This window comes from Mauremys mutica, chromosome 12, assembly GCF_020497125.1.
Source record: "Mauremys mutica isolate MM-2020 ecotype Southern chromosome 12, ASM2049712v1, whole genome shotgun sequence".
Lineage (NCBI taxonomy): Eukaryota > Metazoa > Chordata > Testudines > Geoemydidae > Mauremys > Mauremys mutica.
The window spans coordinates 23,216,549-23,231,933 of NC_059083.1; the positions used below are offsets into that span (position 1 = coordinate 23,216,549).

Genomic DNA, 15,385 nt, shown 5'->3' on the forward strand with positions numbered 1-15,385 from the left:
TCCCAGCTGCAGGTGCTGGGGGCAGCATCATGGGATTTGCTTCCCGACTTGGTTGTGTCCCCCCAGCACCCACAGGGAATCAGGGCCGGCTTTAGGAAGTGCAGGGCCCAATTTGAACATTTTCGGCAGGGCCCCGGCAGGGGTGACTAAAAACAAAATCACATTTAAAAAACCTTTTCATTTCCTCCATGTATTATTTACTTTCCATAACTATATAAATAATAAAATGATATATTACGTACATTGCTGGCTGGAGGCAGGGCAGGGGCTGACTGGAGGTAGGGTCTGGCTGGAGGCAGGGCAAGGGGTATGGGGCTGGCTGCGGGCAGAGCAGGGGGTGCGGGGCTGGAGGCAAGGCAGGGGGTGCAGCAGGGTCTGATGTGGGCAGGGTGTGCAGGGCTGGCTGGAGACGGGCTGGCTGCGGGCAGGGCAGAGGGTGCGGAGTGCGGGGCTGATGCGGGCAGAGGGTGCAGCAAGGGTTGGCTGTGGGCAGGGCAGGGATTCCCCTGCTTCTACCATCCCGGCCCTTTAAATAGCTGCCAGAGCCCTGGGGAAGCAGCGGGGCTCTCATGGCTATTTAAAGGACCAGAACGGCAGAGGCAGCTGGAGCCTCAGCCCTTTAAATAGCCCTCAGAGCCCCCCACTACCCCAGGGCTCCGGCAGCTATTTAAAGGGTCCCGGGCTCCCCTCCTTCTATCGCCCCGGCCCTTTAAATAGCTGAGGGAGCCCTGGAGAAGTGGCGGGGCTCCAGCGGCTATTTAAAGGGCTGGGGGTGGGGTGGGGTGGGGGAGAAGCAACGGGAGCCCCGGACTTTTTAAATAGCCCCCAGAGCCCCACAGCCCTACCCCAGGGCTCCAGCAGTGGGGCTCTGGTGGCAATTTAAAGAGTCTGGGGCTCCAGCCTCTGCTGGGAGTCCCAGGCCCATTAAATTGCCCCCTGGGGAAGCCGGACTGCCCCGTTATGGCGTACCAGCAGCGGCAAGAGTGTGGGGCCCTCTTAGGCGCAGGGCCTGATTCAGGGGAATTGGCTGAATCAGCCTAAAGCCGGCCCTGCAGGGAATATTGAATCTCTAGAAGGAGTTTGGGTTTTGCTGTGATGTGCATAAGCACTGACTCCGTGTGTGCTCCGGGCCTGGAGCACCCACGGAAAAAAATTGGTGGGTGCTCAGCACCCACCGGCAGCTCCCCGTGGCCCCACCCCCCTACTCCAGCTTACCTCCGTCTCCTCTGCAAGCGCGCCACCACATCCTGCTTCTCCCCCTCCCTCCCAGTGCTTGTGCCGTGACACAGCTGATTCACGGGGCAGGGAGGGAGTGGGAACGTGGTGCGCTGGGGGAAGAGGCGAGGCCGGGGCGGGGATTTGGGGAAGGGATCCAATAGGTGCAGGGAGGGGGCGGAGTTAGGGCAGGGACTTTGGGGATGGGATTGGAAAGGGGGCAGGGCCAGGGATGCGGTGGAGTCAGGGGGGCCGGGGCGGGGAAAGTTGTTGGTGGGGTGCAGGCACTCACCAGCGCCGAGAAAGTTGGCGCCTATTGTGATGTGTCACTCTCCAGCCTGTGCTCTGTCCCTGTCCTGTGCACACCCCTGTCAATCAGGAATTGCTCAGCTGTGCTCTGCGGAGCGGTGACTGGTTGCACAGGGTGTAATCCATGAAGGGACTCGGGTGTTGCAATGCTGAGTGTTACAGGGCCTAATTTTTAGGCAGCTAGAAAATCACAGGAACAGCAGCGCTATGACCCTCAGAGCTGAGTCAGGTGTGTAAACTCCCTAGACAATCTATGGGCAACACAGGCACCTTACAATGCGTTACATGAAAGCCCCCCTCAGTAGGCGGGGAGCCCTGTCAGCTGGCCAATGGGAGATGCCAACAAGAGGGGAATGGGTGTCCTAAGCCACACCCCTCTCACGGATAGGTGCCTAAATCTGGGTTGCACAGGGGTGTGTCTCTCTGCTTCGCAATCCACAAACAAGAACCCACCACCTGACGTCCGGGGCCTCTAGTCGCAGCGACTGCCAGTGCCTGGTAGTGGTGGCAATGGCTGGGAGCCACAGGCTCTTTGAAATCGCCCCAGCAGGCCGCAGGGCTCCTAGGTGCACGCGCTGGATTGGTGCAGTGGCAGATTAGGGGAAGGAGAAGCCCCGGACCCCAGCAGGAGCCACACTGGATGAGGTGGGCGGTGAGAAGAAGCCCATGACCCCAGCAGATGTGGAGCTGAAGTCCTGACCTCCCTCTCTGCAGAGCTGGCTTGAGCCCCTTCCTTTCCCGTGACCCCTGCACGGAGCTGGCTGTCACTGTCAGGCTGTGGAGTAATTCAGCCCAAATCTACTTACCTTGGTATCATTATTTCCCTCATCACCACACAGCTATGAACAGATTTAACCTAGGAGGCAGGGTCAGCATTAGCTCCATGTGGCAGGTGGAATCTAGGGTACACAGAGGTGAAGTAACTTTCCCAAGGCTAAGCTGTGAGTCAGTGGCAGAGCAGAGAAGCAAACCCAACACACCTGAGCCCCAGGCCTCTTCCTGAATCACTGGGCCACCCTTCCTCCCCAAGGAAAGGGAATCTCCTCTGCCACTTTGAGTGTGTTGTTGGGAGCAGGCACTAGACAGAGCCCCCAGGAGGTGGGGAGCAGAGAGAGATGGGTAAAAGGACATGGGTGGGAAGCAAGAAGGGGCAAACATCAGGAAGGGGAGCAAGGACTTAGAGAAGAAACAAGAGGGAGGGAAAGGGGCAGGGAGAGCGATAGGAAAGGAGAGGAGAAAAGAGGAAGGAGCGGGGGAAAGACTCCCCCCTGCTTGACCCATTCACCTTCTTCCCACAGCCAACAGTGGTCCTCAGCTCCCAAACAGGCACTAAGCAGGAGTAAAGCACAGAGTGAACACAGTGTCTTTACACAGGGGTGTCAGCGGTGATGAGCTGCCAAAATCTTAACAACCGGTTCCCTCCTCACCCCACGAGGGGGTCGGGCCTGCCCCCAGGACCCCTGCACCATCCAACCCCCCGCATTCCTTGATGCCCCCCCAGGACCCCTGCACCATCCACCCCCCTTCCCTGTCCCCTGACTGCTCCCTGCCACCCCATCCAACCCCTCCTGTCATTCCTGATGGCCCCCCGGGACCTCTGCCCCATCCAACCACCCCTGACTGCCCCTGGAACCCCTGCCCCTGACTGCCTCCCACTGCCCCATCCAACCCCTGCTCCTTCCTGACTGTCCCCCTGGGACCCTTGTCCTCATTCAATCCCCCTGTTCCCTGTCCTCTGACCTCCCCGACCCCATCCACACCCCCCACCACCCCGAACTCCCCTGCCCTCTCTCCAACACCCCCTCCCTGATCCCTGCCCCCTTACTGCGCTGCCTGGAGGTGGCTGGTGGAGCTACAGCCACGCCGCTCGGCTGGAGCCGGGCCAGGCTGCATGACTGGAGCTGGGCAGAGCCGGGCCACACCGCGGGAGCTGGGCCGGGCCAGGCTGGGCCGCACCACACAGCTGGAGCCAGGCTGGGCCAGGACGTGCAGCTGGAGCTGGGCCGGGCCGCCACCTCGCAGCGCCTGGAGCTGGGTCACGCCGCTCGGCTGGATCTGGGCCACGCAGCACCTGGCTCCAGTCGGGCCACGCTGCCACCTTGCAGCGCCTGGAGCACCGGGTCAGGCTGAGCTCGCAGCCTACCGCCCAGAGCACGCGCCAGCGACGGAGCGAGCTGAAGTTGCAGGGGATGGGGAACAGCCGGGGACTAGCCTCCCTGGATGGGAGTTATGGGGCCGGGCAGGGGGGTCTCGTGGGCCACCGTAGTGGGTGCCCACCCTGCCCCACCCCAAAGAGCCAGAGGGACCTGCAGGGATGAGGTGGGGAGTCCCGGCAGTGCTTACCTGGAGCGGCTCCCGGGAAGAATCTGGCAGGTCCCTCTGGCTCCTAGGGGTGGGGTAGTGTAGCTGTGGGGGAAGCAGGGGGTTACCTGCCATGGCCTGTGGCCCTCCTCATGCCCGCCGCCGCAGCTCACCTCCGCTCCGTCTCCCTGGACCTGAGCGCGAAGCCACCGCTTGCTTCTCGGCCCTCCCAGGCTTCCCATGCAAACAGCTGATTTGCAGAAAGTGGGTGGAGAGGAGGGAGAATTGGGGCAGAGTGTTCAGGGGAGGAGGCAGAGCAGAGGTGAGCTGGGGCTGCGGGCGGGGCGCTGCCGGAGCTTTACTGGTGGTTAAATTTAAAAGCCCTTTTAGAACCAGTTATCCCGTGCAGGACAACCAGTTCTAAAAGGGCTTCTAAATTTAACAACCGGTTCCAGCAAACCAGTGTGAACTGGCTCCAGCTCACCACTGGGTGTTAGTGAAGGCAGCTTGTATCTGAGTGTAATTATTCTAATACTCTGTAATTCATGGAAATGTAATGATGTAGTTCTACTATTTTAATGATGACATTGTTAGGATACCAATGATATACACACATTCAATACCTAGAATATGAAGGAAGTGTATAAATATGCTGAAAATTGTCAGTTTTGGGGGGATGCTGAGCCCCCCCCCCGGCACACACATCTCACCCTTGAGGCAGGAGGGGGCATAAAGGAGTGAGCAGTAGGCGGGAGGCACTTGGGGGGACGGGGTCCTAGGGGGAGGGGGGCAGAGCAGGGGCAGGAAGAGGTGGAGTGGGGCAAAGTGGGGACTTGGCCTTGGAAGGGGCAGAGCCGGGATGGGGCACCCACCGGGAAAACCAAAACTCAGCACCTAGGGTGTGTGGGGTGATACCAGTGAAATTGTGAAAAATTAACTCAATAAATATTGGAAAAAATGCTTAAAACTGGCCGTGATAGACACTGAGATCAGTGAATTCTGACAATCCCTCCTTAGACACACACACTCTGCTCCTTCAGGGGCACCGCGACAGGGGGATGCCCCCCAGCCACAGGGCCCTGGGGCACATGTCACACAAACACCTGCAGGCTGCAATGTTCCCGGGGGCTCCTCCCCGCCCAGCAGCAGCCGAGTCAGTCCCAGGAAGGGAAACACCGGGCGGCTGCTGCAGGAGCTGCCAAGGCAGAGCCCGGCTGGCCTCGCGCGGCTTCTCTCCTGCAGCGAATGTTGCCTGTTCTGGGGCTGCCCCTAGGGGCGGGGCTTCTGCCTCTTTTGTTGGTTGGTTTTTAATTTCCCTCCCGAGAGCGTGATTGGCTCCCGGTTACCCAATCGGCTTTAAAAAAGCTTTAAAGGCTCATTACTGCGCCTGCGCGATTTTTGATTTCGCTTTCTCGATCCTCCGGCTGCTGCTGGCCCCGTTCCCCTCCTGCAGCGCCACGTGGCTGCTGCGGGCGCCTGGCTCGAGGGCGTGGGCCTTGACTTGCTCGTTGCGAAGGGGGGAGGGGATCTACCAACTGCCCCCTCGTCTCCCTCCTGCACCCAACACCCCCACGTGGCTGCGCCTGGCTTCCTGCGGGGGGTTTGTCGGTTGCAGGGGTTGTGGTTTGGTGGGAGGGGAATAGCAGTAGCTGCAGCGTTGATTTACCTGCCTTTGCCCTGCTCGCCTGGCAGTTACAGTCAGGGCCGGCTTTAGGAAGGGCGGGGCCTAATTCCAACATTTTCAGAGGGGCCCTGGCAGGGGTGACTTAGAAAAAAAAAAAGCAAAAAAACCTTTTCATTTCTTCCATGTATAATTTACTTTCCATAACTATATAAATAATAATAAAATTATATATTACGTACATTGCTGACTGGAGGCAGGGCAGGGGCTGGCTGGAGGTAAGGTCTGGCTGGAGGCAGGGCCAGGGCTCTGGGGCTGGCTGCGGGCAGGGCAGGGGGTTTGGGGCTGGAGGCAAGGCATAGGCTGAAACAGGGGCTGGCTGTGGGCAGGGGGTGCAGAGCTGGCTGGAGACGGGTGGGCTGCGGGCAGGGGGTGCGGGGCTGGCTGGAGACAGGGGCTGGCTGCGGGCAGGGGCCAGCTGCAGGCAGGGCAGTGGGTGTGGGGCTGGCTGTGGGCAGTGCATGTGGGGTTAGCTGCGGGCAGGGGGTGCAGCAGGGGTTGGCTGGGGCAGGGCAGAGGCTCCCTTGCTTCTACCATCCCGGCCCTTTAAATAGCTGCCGGAGCCCTGGGGAAGCAGCGAGGCTCTCATGGCTATTTAAAGGGCTGGGGCGGCAGAGGCAGCTGGAGCCCCGGCCCTTTAAATAGCCCCTGGAGCCCCCCGCTACCCCAGGGTTCTGGGGGCTATTTAAAAAGTCCAGGGCTCCCGTTGCTTCTACCGCCCTGGCCCTTTAAGTAGCCACAGGAGCCCTGGGGAAGTGGTGGGGCTCCAGCAGTTATTTAATTAAAGGGCTGGGGCAGTAGAAGCAACAGGAGCCCCAGACTTTTTAAATAGCCATCAAACCCTCCCCCAGGGCTGAGCTCTGCCCCTAATGCTCTGATTCTCTCTCCCCAGCGAATGTGACTCTGGATCCAGACATGGCTCATTCCCAACTCGTCCTGCCTGAGGATCAGAAAAGTGTGAGATGGGGAGAGACACAGCAGGATCTGCCCGACAACCCTGAGAGATTTGACACTGAGCCCTGTGTGCTGGGCTGTGAGGGATTCACCTTGGGGAGACGTTGCTGGGAGATGGAGTGTGGGGGACGCTGGGCTGTGGGGGTGGCCAGAGAGTCTGTTGGGAGGAAGGGACCAATCACCTGAGGTGGGATCTGGGCTGTGGATAAGTGGGGGGAATCAGTTACAGGCTCTCACCTCCCCTGAAACCCCTTCGGCATGATCAGGCTACACGACTTGCAGACGGTTCATTTCCAGACCACACCAAGAGAACATCTATACACACTTGTGCTCCATACCTTTAAGTTCCTCTCCATCGGATCCCGCCCTGTCATGAAGTGGCAGGACCCCCTGCCACCTTTCGAGGGTGAGGCACCCTGGTGGGCCAGCCTATGCTCTACCCTGGTCCCGAGACCTGCCGGGGATATCAGTTGGCGGCTCCTCTCCAGGGCCGTGCACACGGGCGTGTACTTTGCATGGTTTACCCTCATCCCAGACACCTGCCCTTTCTGTGGTGTGAGGGAGACCCTGGCACATATTTACCTGCAGTGTGCCAGGTTGCAGCCCTATTCCAGCTCCTCTTAGACATTCTGTTAACGCTTTTGGTTGCACTTTTCCCCTCACCTTCTTATTTACGCACTCCCTATCAATGGCCCCACAAAGTCACAGACCTCCTAGTCAGCCTTCTCCTGGCCCTGGCTAAAATGGCCATCTGTAAAACCAGGGAGAGGAGGTTGGCCGATGGGGGTCTTCTGTGACTGTGGGGCCTATTTCCTATCCTCCGTCCATTCATGCATCTGGGCAGAATTCCCACTGGCTCACTTGTCTTTGAGGAACTGTGGGCGTTGTCCAGGGTTCTCTGCTCGGTGTCCCAGTTACGTTCCCTTCCTTTGACCCTTTGTCCACACTCCTGTCCCTATTCTTTTATTTGTTTCCAGGGCCAGTGGATCCTCCCCTTAGGCTGAGGGGAGGTCCTTTAGCAGTGGGCGGGCTCTGCCTGCCTACTTCCTGGATCCCAACAGGACCCCTGAGAGATTTGTCACTAAGCCTCTCTGCTGGGCTGTGAGGGAGTCACCTCGGGAAGACATTGCTGGGAGGTGGGGTGTGGGGGTGGCAAAAGCATCTGTTGGGAGGAAGGGAGGGATCAGCCGTAGCCGTGAGGTGGGGATCTGGGCTGTGGAGTGGTGCAGGGGTCAGTTCAAGGCTCTCACCTCCCCTGCGACCCTCCTGCCCCTGAGCCGGGCCCCCAGCAGGATCCGGGTTTGTCTGGACTGTGACCGGGGGCAGGTGACATTTATCGATGCTGGTGACGAGGCCCCGATCTTCACTTTCCCGCCGGGCTCCGTCCCTGGGGAGAGAATCCGACCCTGGTTCTGGGTGGGGATGGGATCCTGGCTCAGACTGTGTCCCTGAGACACATGAGGGTGGGGGGGACGACCGGAAATCAGCCTCTCTATCCACACACAGCCCAGTCTCTATAACCTTGGAGGACTCCCAACTACCCAGCCCCTGGCTCCTCATCTCTATGGTCCCTGGAAGCTGCAGGAGGGGCAGAGGAGCAGAGGTGGGGGCTGGGCAGGGGGCAGAACTAACAGCCGGGCTCGGCACAGGTGGAGGTGGGGGTGGCAGGGACACAGGGGGGTTGGGGAGAAGCAGCAGCAGGGAGGGGTTTGTACAGATCGGTGGGATTAGATCTCACTGGGGTCTCCCAGCCAGAGCTCCTGCCGCAGGGGCCAGAGTCACTTCAGGACAACTGGTAACACTGTAATGGTCACACACACAACGGGCGGTGGGGGGAGATGGGTAAGGGGAGCAGTTGATGGAAAAACGGGCGGCGCTCTTTTTGTTTGCTTGGGGCGGCATAAATGTTAGAGCCGGCCCTGCTGCCACATACCCATCGCTCTTCTCCAACATCCTGCCTTTCCTTTGGGCGGGGCTGGGCTCTCGCATTGGAGCTGCTCCCTGCTTCCTGGATTGGGGAGATGCTCTTCCTGTGATGTTGGCAGCTCCTCCCCTCTCTCTGGGCTGGGGATGGGGCTACCCCAACCAATCCTTCCTCCTCCTCTCTGGTGATAAGTGACACTTACGCAACACTGCACCTTCCTCTATGTTCCCTGGCCTGGGAGTGGAGGCTGCATTAGGGGAGGGAGTTTCTCGCTCAGTTTTTTAACTGGTACCCGTCCCCTCCTCCATAAAATCTTCTGACACCTTCCTGGCTGTGCCTCTGCCGCTGGGAAGGGAGCAGTCCCAAGAGGGGGAGCAGGGAGCTGAAGCTTTTGCAAGCAAAAGAGAAACTAATGAAGTTGGTCGTATTACATAGACTGAGGAGCTGCAGTGACAGCTCTGCTAAGTCTCAGGTACCCAAGACAGAGGCAGCTCCCTGGGATCCAGGCCTGACCCAGCCAGGACAGGGCTGCTGGGGAGCATGAGAAATGGTCCCATCCTCCCCCAGGGCTGAGCTCTGCCCCTAACTCTCTGATTCTCTCTCCCCAGTGAATGTGACTCTGGATCCAAACACGGCTCATCCCAACCTCGTCCTGTCTGAGGATCGGAAAAGTGTGAGACGGGGAGACACACGGCAGCGAGTGCCCAACAACCCCGAGAGATTTGACTATTGGGCCTGTGTGCTGGGCTGTGAGGGATTCACCTTGGGGAGACATTGCTGGGAGGTGGAGGTGGAGGTGGAGGATGGCCGATACTGGGCTGTGGGGGTGGCCAGAGAGTCTGTGGGGAGGAAGGGACGGATCAGCCTCAGCCCTGAGGGGGGGATCTGGGCTGTGGAGCAGCTGGATCAGTTCCAGGCTCTCACCTCCCCTGTGACCCCCCTGCCCCTGAGCCGGGCCCCCAGCAGGATCCGGGTTTGTCTGGACTGTGACCGGGGGCAGGTGACATTTATCGATGCTGGTGACGAGGCCCCGATCTTCACTTTCCCGCCGGGCTCCGTCCCTGGGGAGAGAATCCGACCCTGGTTCTGGGTGGGGGGATCCTGGCTCAGCCTGTGTCCCTGAGACACACGAAGGCGGGGGAGGAGGGAGGAACTGGAAATCAGCCTCTCTAGCCTCACATACCCCAGTCTCTATAACCTTGGAGGACTCCCAACTACTCAGCCCCTGGCTCCTCATCTCTATGGTCCCTGGAGCTGCAGGAGGGGCCCTGAGGAGCAGAAGTGGGGGCTGGGCAGGGGGTAACACTAACAGCCGGGCAGGGGACAGGCGGAGGTGGGGGTGGCAGGGACACAGCGTGAATCAATCAGGGTTTGGGGAGTTGGGGAGAAGCAGCAGCAGGGAGCGGTTTGTACAGATCTGTGGGATTAGATCTCACTGGGGTCTCCCAGCCAAAGTCACTTCAGGACAACTGGTAACACTGTAAGGGTCACACACATGATGGGTGAGGGGAGCAGTTGATGGAAAAACCGTTATACAACCTTAAAAAAATCATTATTGGGTCAGTCTCATGATTTTTTTTTCCAACTCCTGAGGTTGGCAGCACGGGGGGAGGCAGGGACAGGGCGGGTTTAACCAGAGGGAATTAGAAGAAGCAAGAAGGAAAATGTGAATGAAAATAAAACAAGAATAAAGGGAGAGTCCAGGAGAAATGGTGGAAAACAGGAATGAGAAGAGTGACAGGAAAATATCCCTGCCAGGGGAACCAGCCCGGGGGCAGCAAGAGGGGAAGGGATAAAATTACGGGGGAGTGAGGGGGGAGGAAAGGAGCAGCCACGGGGGATGATCTGTGACAGGGAGGGGAGGAGAGCGGGAGAGAGACAGGACAATAAACAGGGATCAGAAGTGAGGGTTAGAAAATAGAAAAGGACAGTGTGGAAGGAAAGGGAACGCGAGTGGGACAGAGATTTAATACATGTTACTGAAAGTGAGACTGTAACTTATTAATTCCCTGTATTAATCCCTGGCCTTTGGTGCTATTTTAGTGCCAAAAGAAAACTGTTCTCAGTAGCTGGGGATCTCCTTGTCATGCTGTGGTTATTAAGGCTCCTTCTCAGCTCCATTTACTTACCACCTTTAGTTACTTAGTGTAAATAAAACATTACAAACAATTATTCTTGTTTGTTCCACTTTAATGTTCCAGCTGCACACACACGCATTGTCTCTCGCTCCTCGAATACGCACACACTCTCCCCCTAACACACACTTGTATTATTGTTGTTACTTCCTGTTGAAATGAGCAAGGCACCTATGTTCTCTGTCATTTTATTCTATTGAAGTTGGTTAAGGATTGCAGTGCTGTTATTTTAGGGTTTTTTTTTTGACTGGTCTGTGCATTTCATAATTTTATTTCTCTCTTGTGCTTAAATTTAATTCTTTCAGCTTTATTTAATTATTTAATTCCGGGGCTTTTAACATCACTGCCCGTTGTGCTCGCCCCCATTGGCGGTGCTGCCGGTAGAGTCCAGCAGCTTCCGGATGCTACAGGCAGGGTCACCGACGACGGGAAGCAAAAGGGCAGCTGTCCTGGGGAGGCCCCAGCAATTTAAAAGGGCTCAGGGCTCTCAGTCACTGCCGCAGTGGTGGCCATGAAGGGCTGGCTGTGGGAGTCTGGTCCCCAGCCCCATCCCTTCCACCCAAGGCCCTGCCCCTTCGGGGGGCCAGAGCCACCCTCCACCTTACCCAGAAGGGACCCAGTGTACTGGTAAGTCCCTCTACTTACTTTCACGCCTGCCTGGAATCACGGTTAAAGTTGTCACCCTCCCCCTCAAAAGAAATCTGAAATGGTGCCTTGGTGAGCCAGGAGTGGCCAGGGGGCTGTGGGAGGGCCATGGGCTCTGGCAAGATGCAGTCCCCATGTGACAGCATGAAACCCTCAAATTAATCTCCTGTGCCCTCATCTTGGAGTCACAGCTCTCCCAAGCTGCTCCAACTAATTCCTCCACCCTTTGGTCTAGCTCAGGGGTCAGCAACCTTTCAGAAGTGGTGGGCCGAGTCTTCATTTATTCACTCTAATTTAAGGTTTCTCGTGCTGATGATACATTTTAATGTTTTTAGAAGGTCTCGCTCTATAAATCTATGAACTATTGTTGTATGTAAACTAAACAAGTTTTTTAAAATGTTTAAAAAGCTTCATTTAAAATTAAATTAAAATGCAGATCTTATCAGTTTAGTGCAGTGGTTCTTAACCTGGGGCGCGCACACCCCCTGGGGCAGGGCCGGTGCAAGAATATTTTGCACCCTGGGTGAAACTTCCACCTTGCGCCGAACCCCACCCCCCCGCACATTGGTTCATTGAGGGGCAAATCCCAGTGAGCCTTTATAGACCCCAGGGGCCAGCCTGCCCAGGGGCTGCTCCCCAGACCGGGTTCCCCGGTCCCCATGCCCTGACCCAATAATGATTTTTTTAAGGTTGTATAATGGTTTTTCCATCAACTGCTCCCCTTACCCCTCCCCCCCCCCCCCCCGTGATCCCTCCCCGCCCCATCCCAGTGGCTCCCGCCCCGAGTCCACTCACAGGCTTTGCCGGACTTGGGCCACTGCAGCAGCTCGGCAGGGAGGAGCCGCCTTCCGGAGGCACCGGAGAACCAGAGCGTCCCACTTGCAGCAGCACCAAGCCCCAGCCAGGGAGGAGCCGGCGGAGTGCAGGGGGGCAGCAGCCCTGCAAAGGTGGCGGTGCCGCTAGCGGGGAGCAGCTGTGCCCCCCTGCCCGTCCTGCCCAGGCTGTGGCCTGGTGCCCCCCCGGGGGCTCCTGCAGGCTGCAGTTGATGTATGTGGGCACCAGCCCCCCGGATCCCCCCTCTCCTAGGGTTACCATATTTCAACAATCAAAAAAAGAGGGAGAGCCCTGCCCTAGCCCCACCCCCATCCACTCCCTCCCTCTTCCCACCCCGATTGCCCTGGTTAGAACCCCCAACACCCCCCCTCCCGCTCCTTGTCCTCTGACTGCCCCAACCCTTATCCACACCCCTGCTCCCAGACAGACCCCCGGGGACTCCCACGCCCCATCCAACTACTCCCCACCCCCTGACAGGATCCCCAGAACTCCCGACTTATCCAACTCTCCCCCTGCTCCCTGACTGCCCCCCGGGACTCCCCTTACCAGACCCTGCCGGTCAGACGCTTGCTCTGCGTGGAGTGCTGAGGCAGCAGGAGGGGGGAGCTGTGGGAGGGGCAGCGGCAGCTCACACTTCCAGGAGCCGCAGAACCTGAGCGCGGGGAGCCGGGGGCAGTGATGAGCTGCCAAAATCTTAACAACCGGTTCCCTACTGGGTCTTTGGTGGCACTTCGGCGGCAGGTCCTTCAGTGACGCTGAAGACCCGGAGCGAGTGAAGGACCCGCCGCCAAAGTGTCGCCAAAGACTTTGAGCGCTACCCGGTGAGAATAAGCCCCATGTGTTTTTTTTTACTTATCCCTGCCGGGACCCCGTCAAAACTGTTCGAATCGGGCCTTGCACTTCCTAAAGCCGGCCCTGCACATCAGGGTTGCAAAATTGTATCGGGGGCCAGGTAGGGAAGGCTGTGCCTCCCAAAACAGCCTGTCCCCCTCATCCGACCCCCACCTATGTCTTTGCCCTGACTGCCCCTCTCAGAACCAACAAGGGCCACAAGCAACCCATCAATCCCCCCCGCTCCTTGTCCCCTGACTACCCCCTCTGAGACCCCCCACCCTAACTGCCCCCCAGAACCCCTCCCCACTCCCTACCCAACTCGCCCCACTCCCTGTCCCCTGACTCCCCCAACCCCATCAGATCCCCTAACAGATCCCGAGAACCACCACCCCAACAGATCCCCAGAACTCATGTCTACCTGAACCCCCTGTTCCCCGTCCCCTGACTGCCCCCTCCAACCACTCCCTGCCTGGCCCCTGCCTTATCCAACCCTCCTCCCAGCCCTGGCCAACTCCCTCACCATGCTGCTCAGGGCAGCGTGTAACGATGCCGTGCGGCCCACTAGAGCTCACAGCCCCGCCCCTCCTTACCATGCCACTCAAAGTGGCGGGAGCTGCAGAGCTTCCCAGAGCGCTGGTGCCAGCGGGGTCGACACGCTGCGGCTCTGCAGGGGGGCGGGGAGCAGGGCGGGGGCCAGGGGAGCCTCCCCAGCTGGGAACTCAGGCTGGCCGGAGACAGGACGTTCCTGCGGGCCAGATGTGGCCCACGGACTGGAGTTGTTTGCCCATCCCTTTAACAGCTGGTTCTACACCGGCTTCTAAATTTAACAACTGGTTCTTGCGAACCGGTGGGAACCAGCTCCAGCTCACCACTGGCCGGCGGTCATCTGCCTGGACTGTGGCCCGGTGCCCCCCCGGGGGGGCTCCTGCAGCAGATGCATGCGGGCAGTGTGCCCCATGCACCCCCTGGATCCCTCCTCGCTGTGTTTGGGCTCTGAAGCTCCCAGGAATGTGAGCCGCTGCCACCGCCCCTCCCGCAGCAGGCTCAGTGCCCTGCACCCTGGCAACTCACGCTCCCGGGAGCCGCAGAACCCAAGTGCAGTGAGTGGGGAGCCAGGGGGTGTGCCTGCTGCCAGTCTGGGGTCCCGTCCGCTGGCCCCGCTCAGCCTCTGCCGGACTGGGGTTCTGTTAACTCAGCCAGCTGTGTGCTGAGTGGGGCTGGCGGCCCGATCCCTGGCTGGCAGCTGTGTGCCAGGAAAAATAGGCTCGCATGCCAAAGGTGGCACGCGTTCTGTAGGTTGCCGACCTCTGGTCTAGCTACACCTCACACCAGGAATACAGCTGAGGTGCATACAGATAATTTCCCAGTGACTAGTGACAGCCCCATGAGGGCAGGGTTAAGGTTGAACTGGCTGGTACCTTAACTCTGTATTCCTTGGTTTTCAGAAGTTTGAGTTTTGATTAACTTAAACCAGGTGGGGGAGATGGTCACATAAAAGATTCTAACTCCAGTTGTTGAGAGAGACGAGCTTTGGAGCTGCACCAAGCTCTTCTTTAGGTCTGTGTTGCTGGAAAGCTCATCTCTGTCCTCAACAGAAGTTGATCCAATAAAAGATCTCACATCACCCACCTTGTCTCTGTAATATACCGGGGCCAACATGGCTGCAACAGCACAGCAAATCACTTCTGATGAACCTGATGTTTTGAAAGGACTGTTTATTACATCTAATACACTATACTTACTGCTTGGACAGATTATTAAAAACACAAGGAGTAAATAATCCTGTGATAATTCGTTTCTCTCTTTATGGAATATCTACATTCAAAGTGATTTGCCATCAAATACGTTGCAGATTGTTTTCATAGCAATGTAACATGAGACTTTTACAGCTTGTGGAATTAGTCATTTCTTTGTTTTGCTGAATTTTATTCAAGAACAGTGGGCCCAATACTCCTCTTGGGGGAGATTTGTAGCAAATAACTTCCTATATTGTTAATACGGGACATTTACTGCACCAAACACAATGACCAGTCTAATTTTCTGCCTGTGCTGTTATTGCAGTTTTTTGTCTCTGGGGGGTGGGTGGGGTGAATCTTTTTTTTCTTGTAAAAAATTAAAATTATGCTCAGAATCAATCGAAAGAGAAACCCGCCTCCTTTTCTCCTTCTGACCTCAGTGGGAATTAAGCATGTGCCTGAAGGTGATCCTGTGTTCAAGAGTGTCACTGAGTAGGGACTTCAGGCCATACTAAAAAAGGAAATTTATACATTGTGTAACAGATTATCTCCTCCTGTGTGAAAAGCCATTTAAAGGGCAATATCATGAGGAAACCTATCAGCGTGCAGCTATTTAAAAATGGCAGTAGTGTTGTGAAATTGTTTTTTTGTTTTGTATAAAACAATTTGCTTATTTTTCACATTTTAATCACATTATTGGACAAAAAATGAGATTTTAGTTTTTCTTTCTTTCAGTTTTCATTTTTGCTCCCTTTTCTCCTTTGAGCAGGATAAGAGATGGGTGAATAAAATGTTTATATTCCATTTGATTAAGGTT

The 15,385-nt window shown here is 57.1% G+C and overlaps 1 protein-coding gene and 1 pseudogene across 1 annotated transcript; both read left to right on the forward strand.

Moving 5' to 3' along the window:
- Positions 1–7,912, forward strand: part of LOC123344864 — a 136,714-nt pseudogene extending 128,802 nt beyond the window's left edge.
- Positions 7,913–8,298: 386 nt separating this feature from the next.
- Positions 8,299–12,586, forward strand: LOC123346630 (butyrophilin subfamily 1 member A1-like). Its single transcript, XM_044984108.1, has 3 exons — positions 8,299–8,302; positions 8,990–9,474; positions 12,548–12,586. Exons 1-3 carry the CDS (start codon positions 8,299–8,301, stop codon positions 12,584–12,586), a joined length of 528 nt encoding a protein of 175 aa, XP_044840043.1.
- The last annotated feature ends 2,799 nt before the right edge of the window (positions 12,587–15,385 follow it).

Coding starts and splice junctions, on each gene's coding strand:
- LOC123346630 (XM_044984108.1), top strand. Junction 9,475..12,547: donor GAATCCGACCCTGGTTCTGG/GTGGGGGGATCC, acceptor TCCCCTTACCAG/ACCCTGCCGGTCAGACGCTT.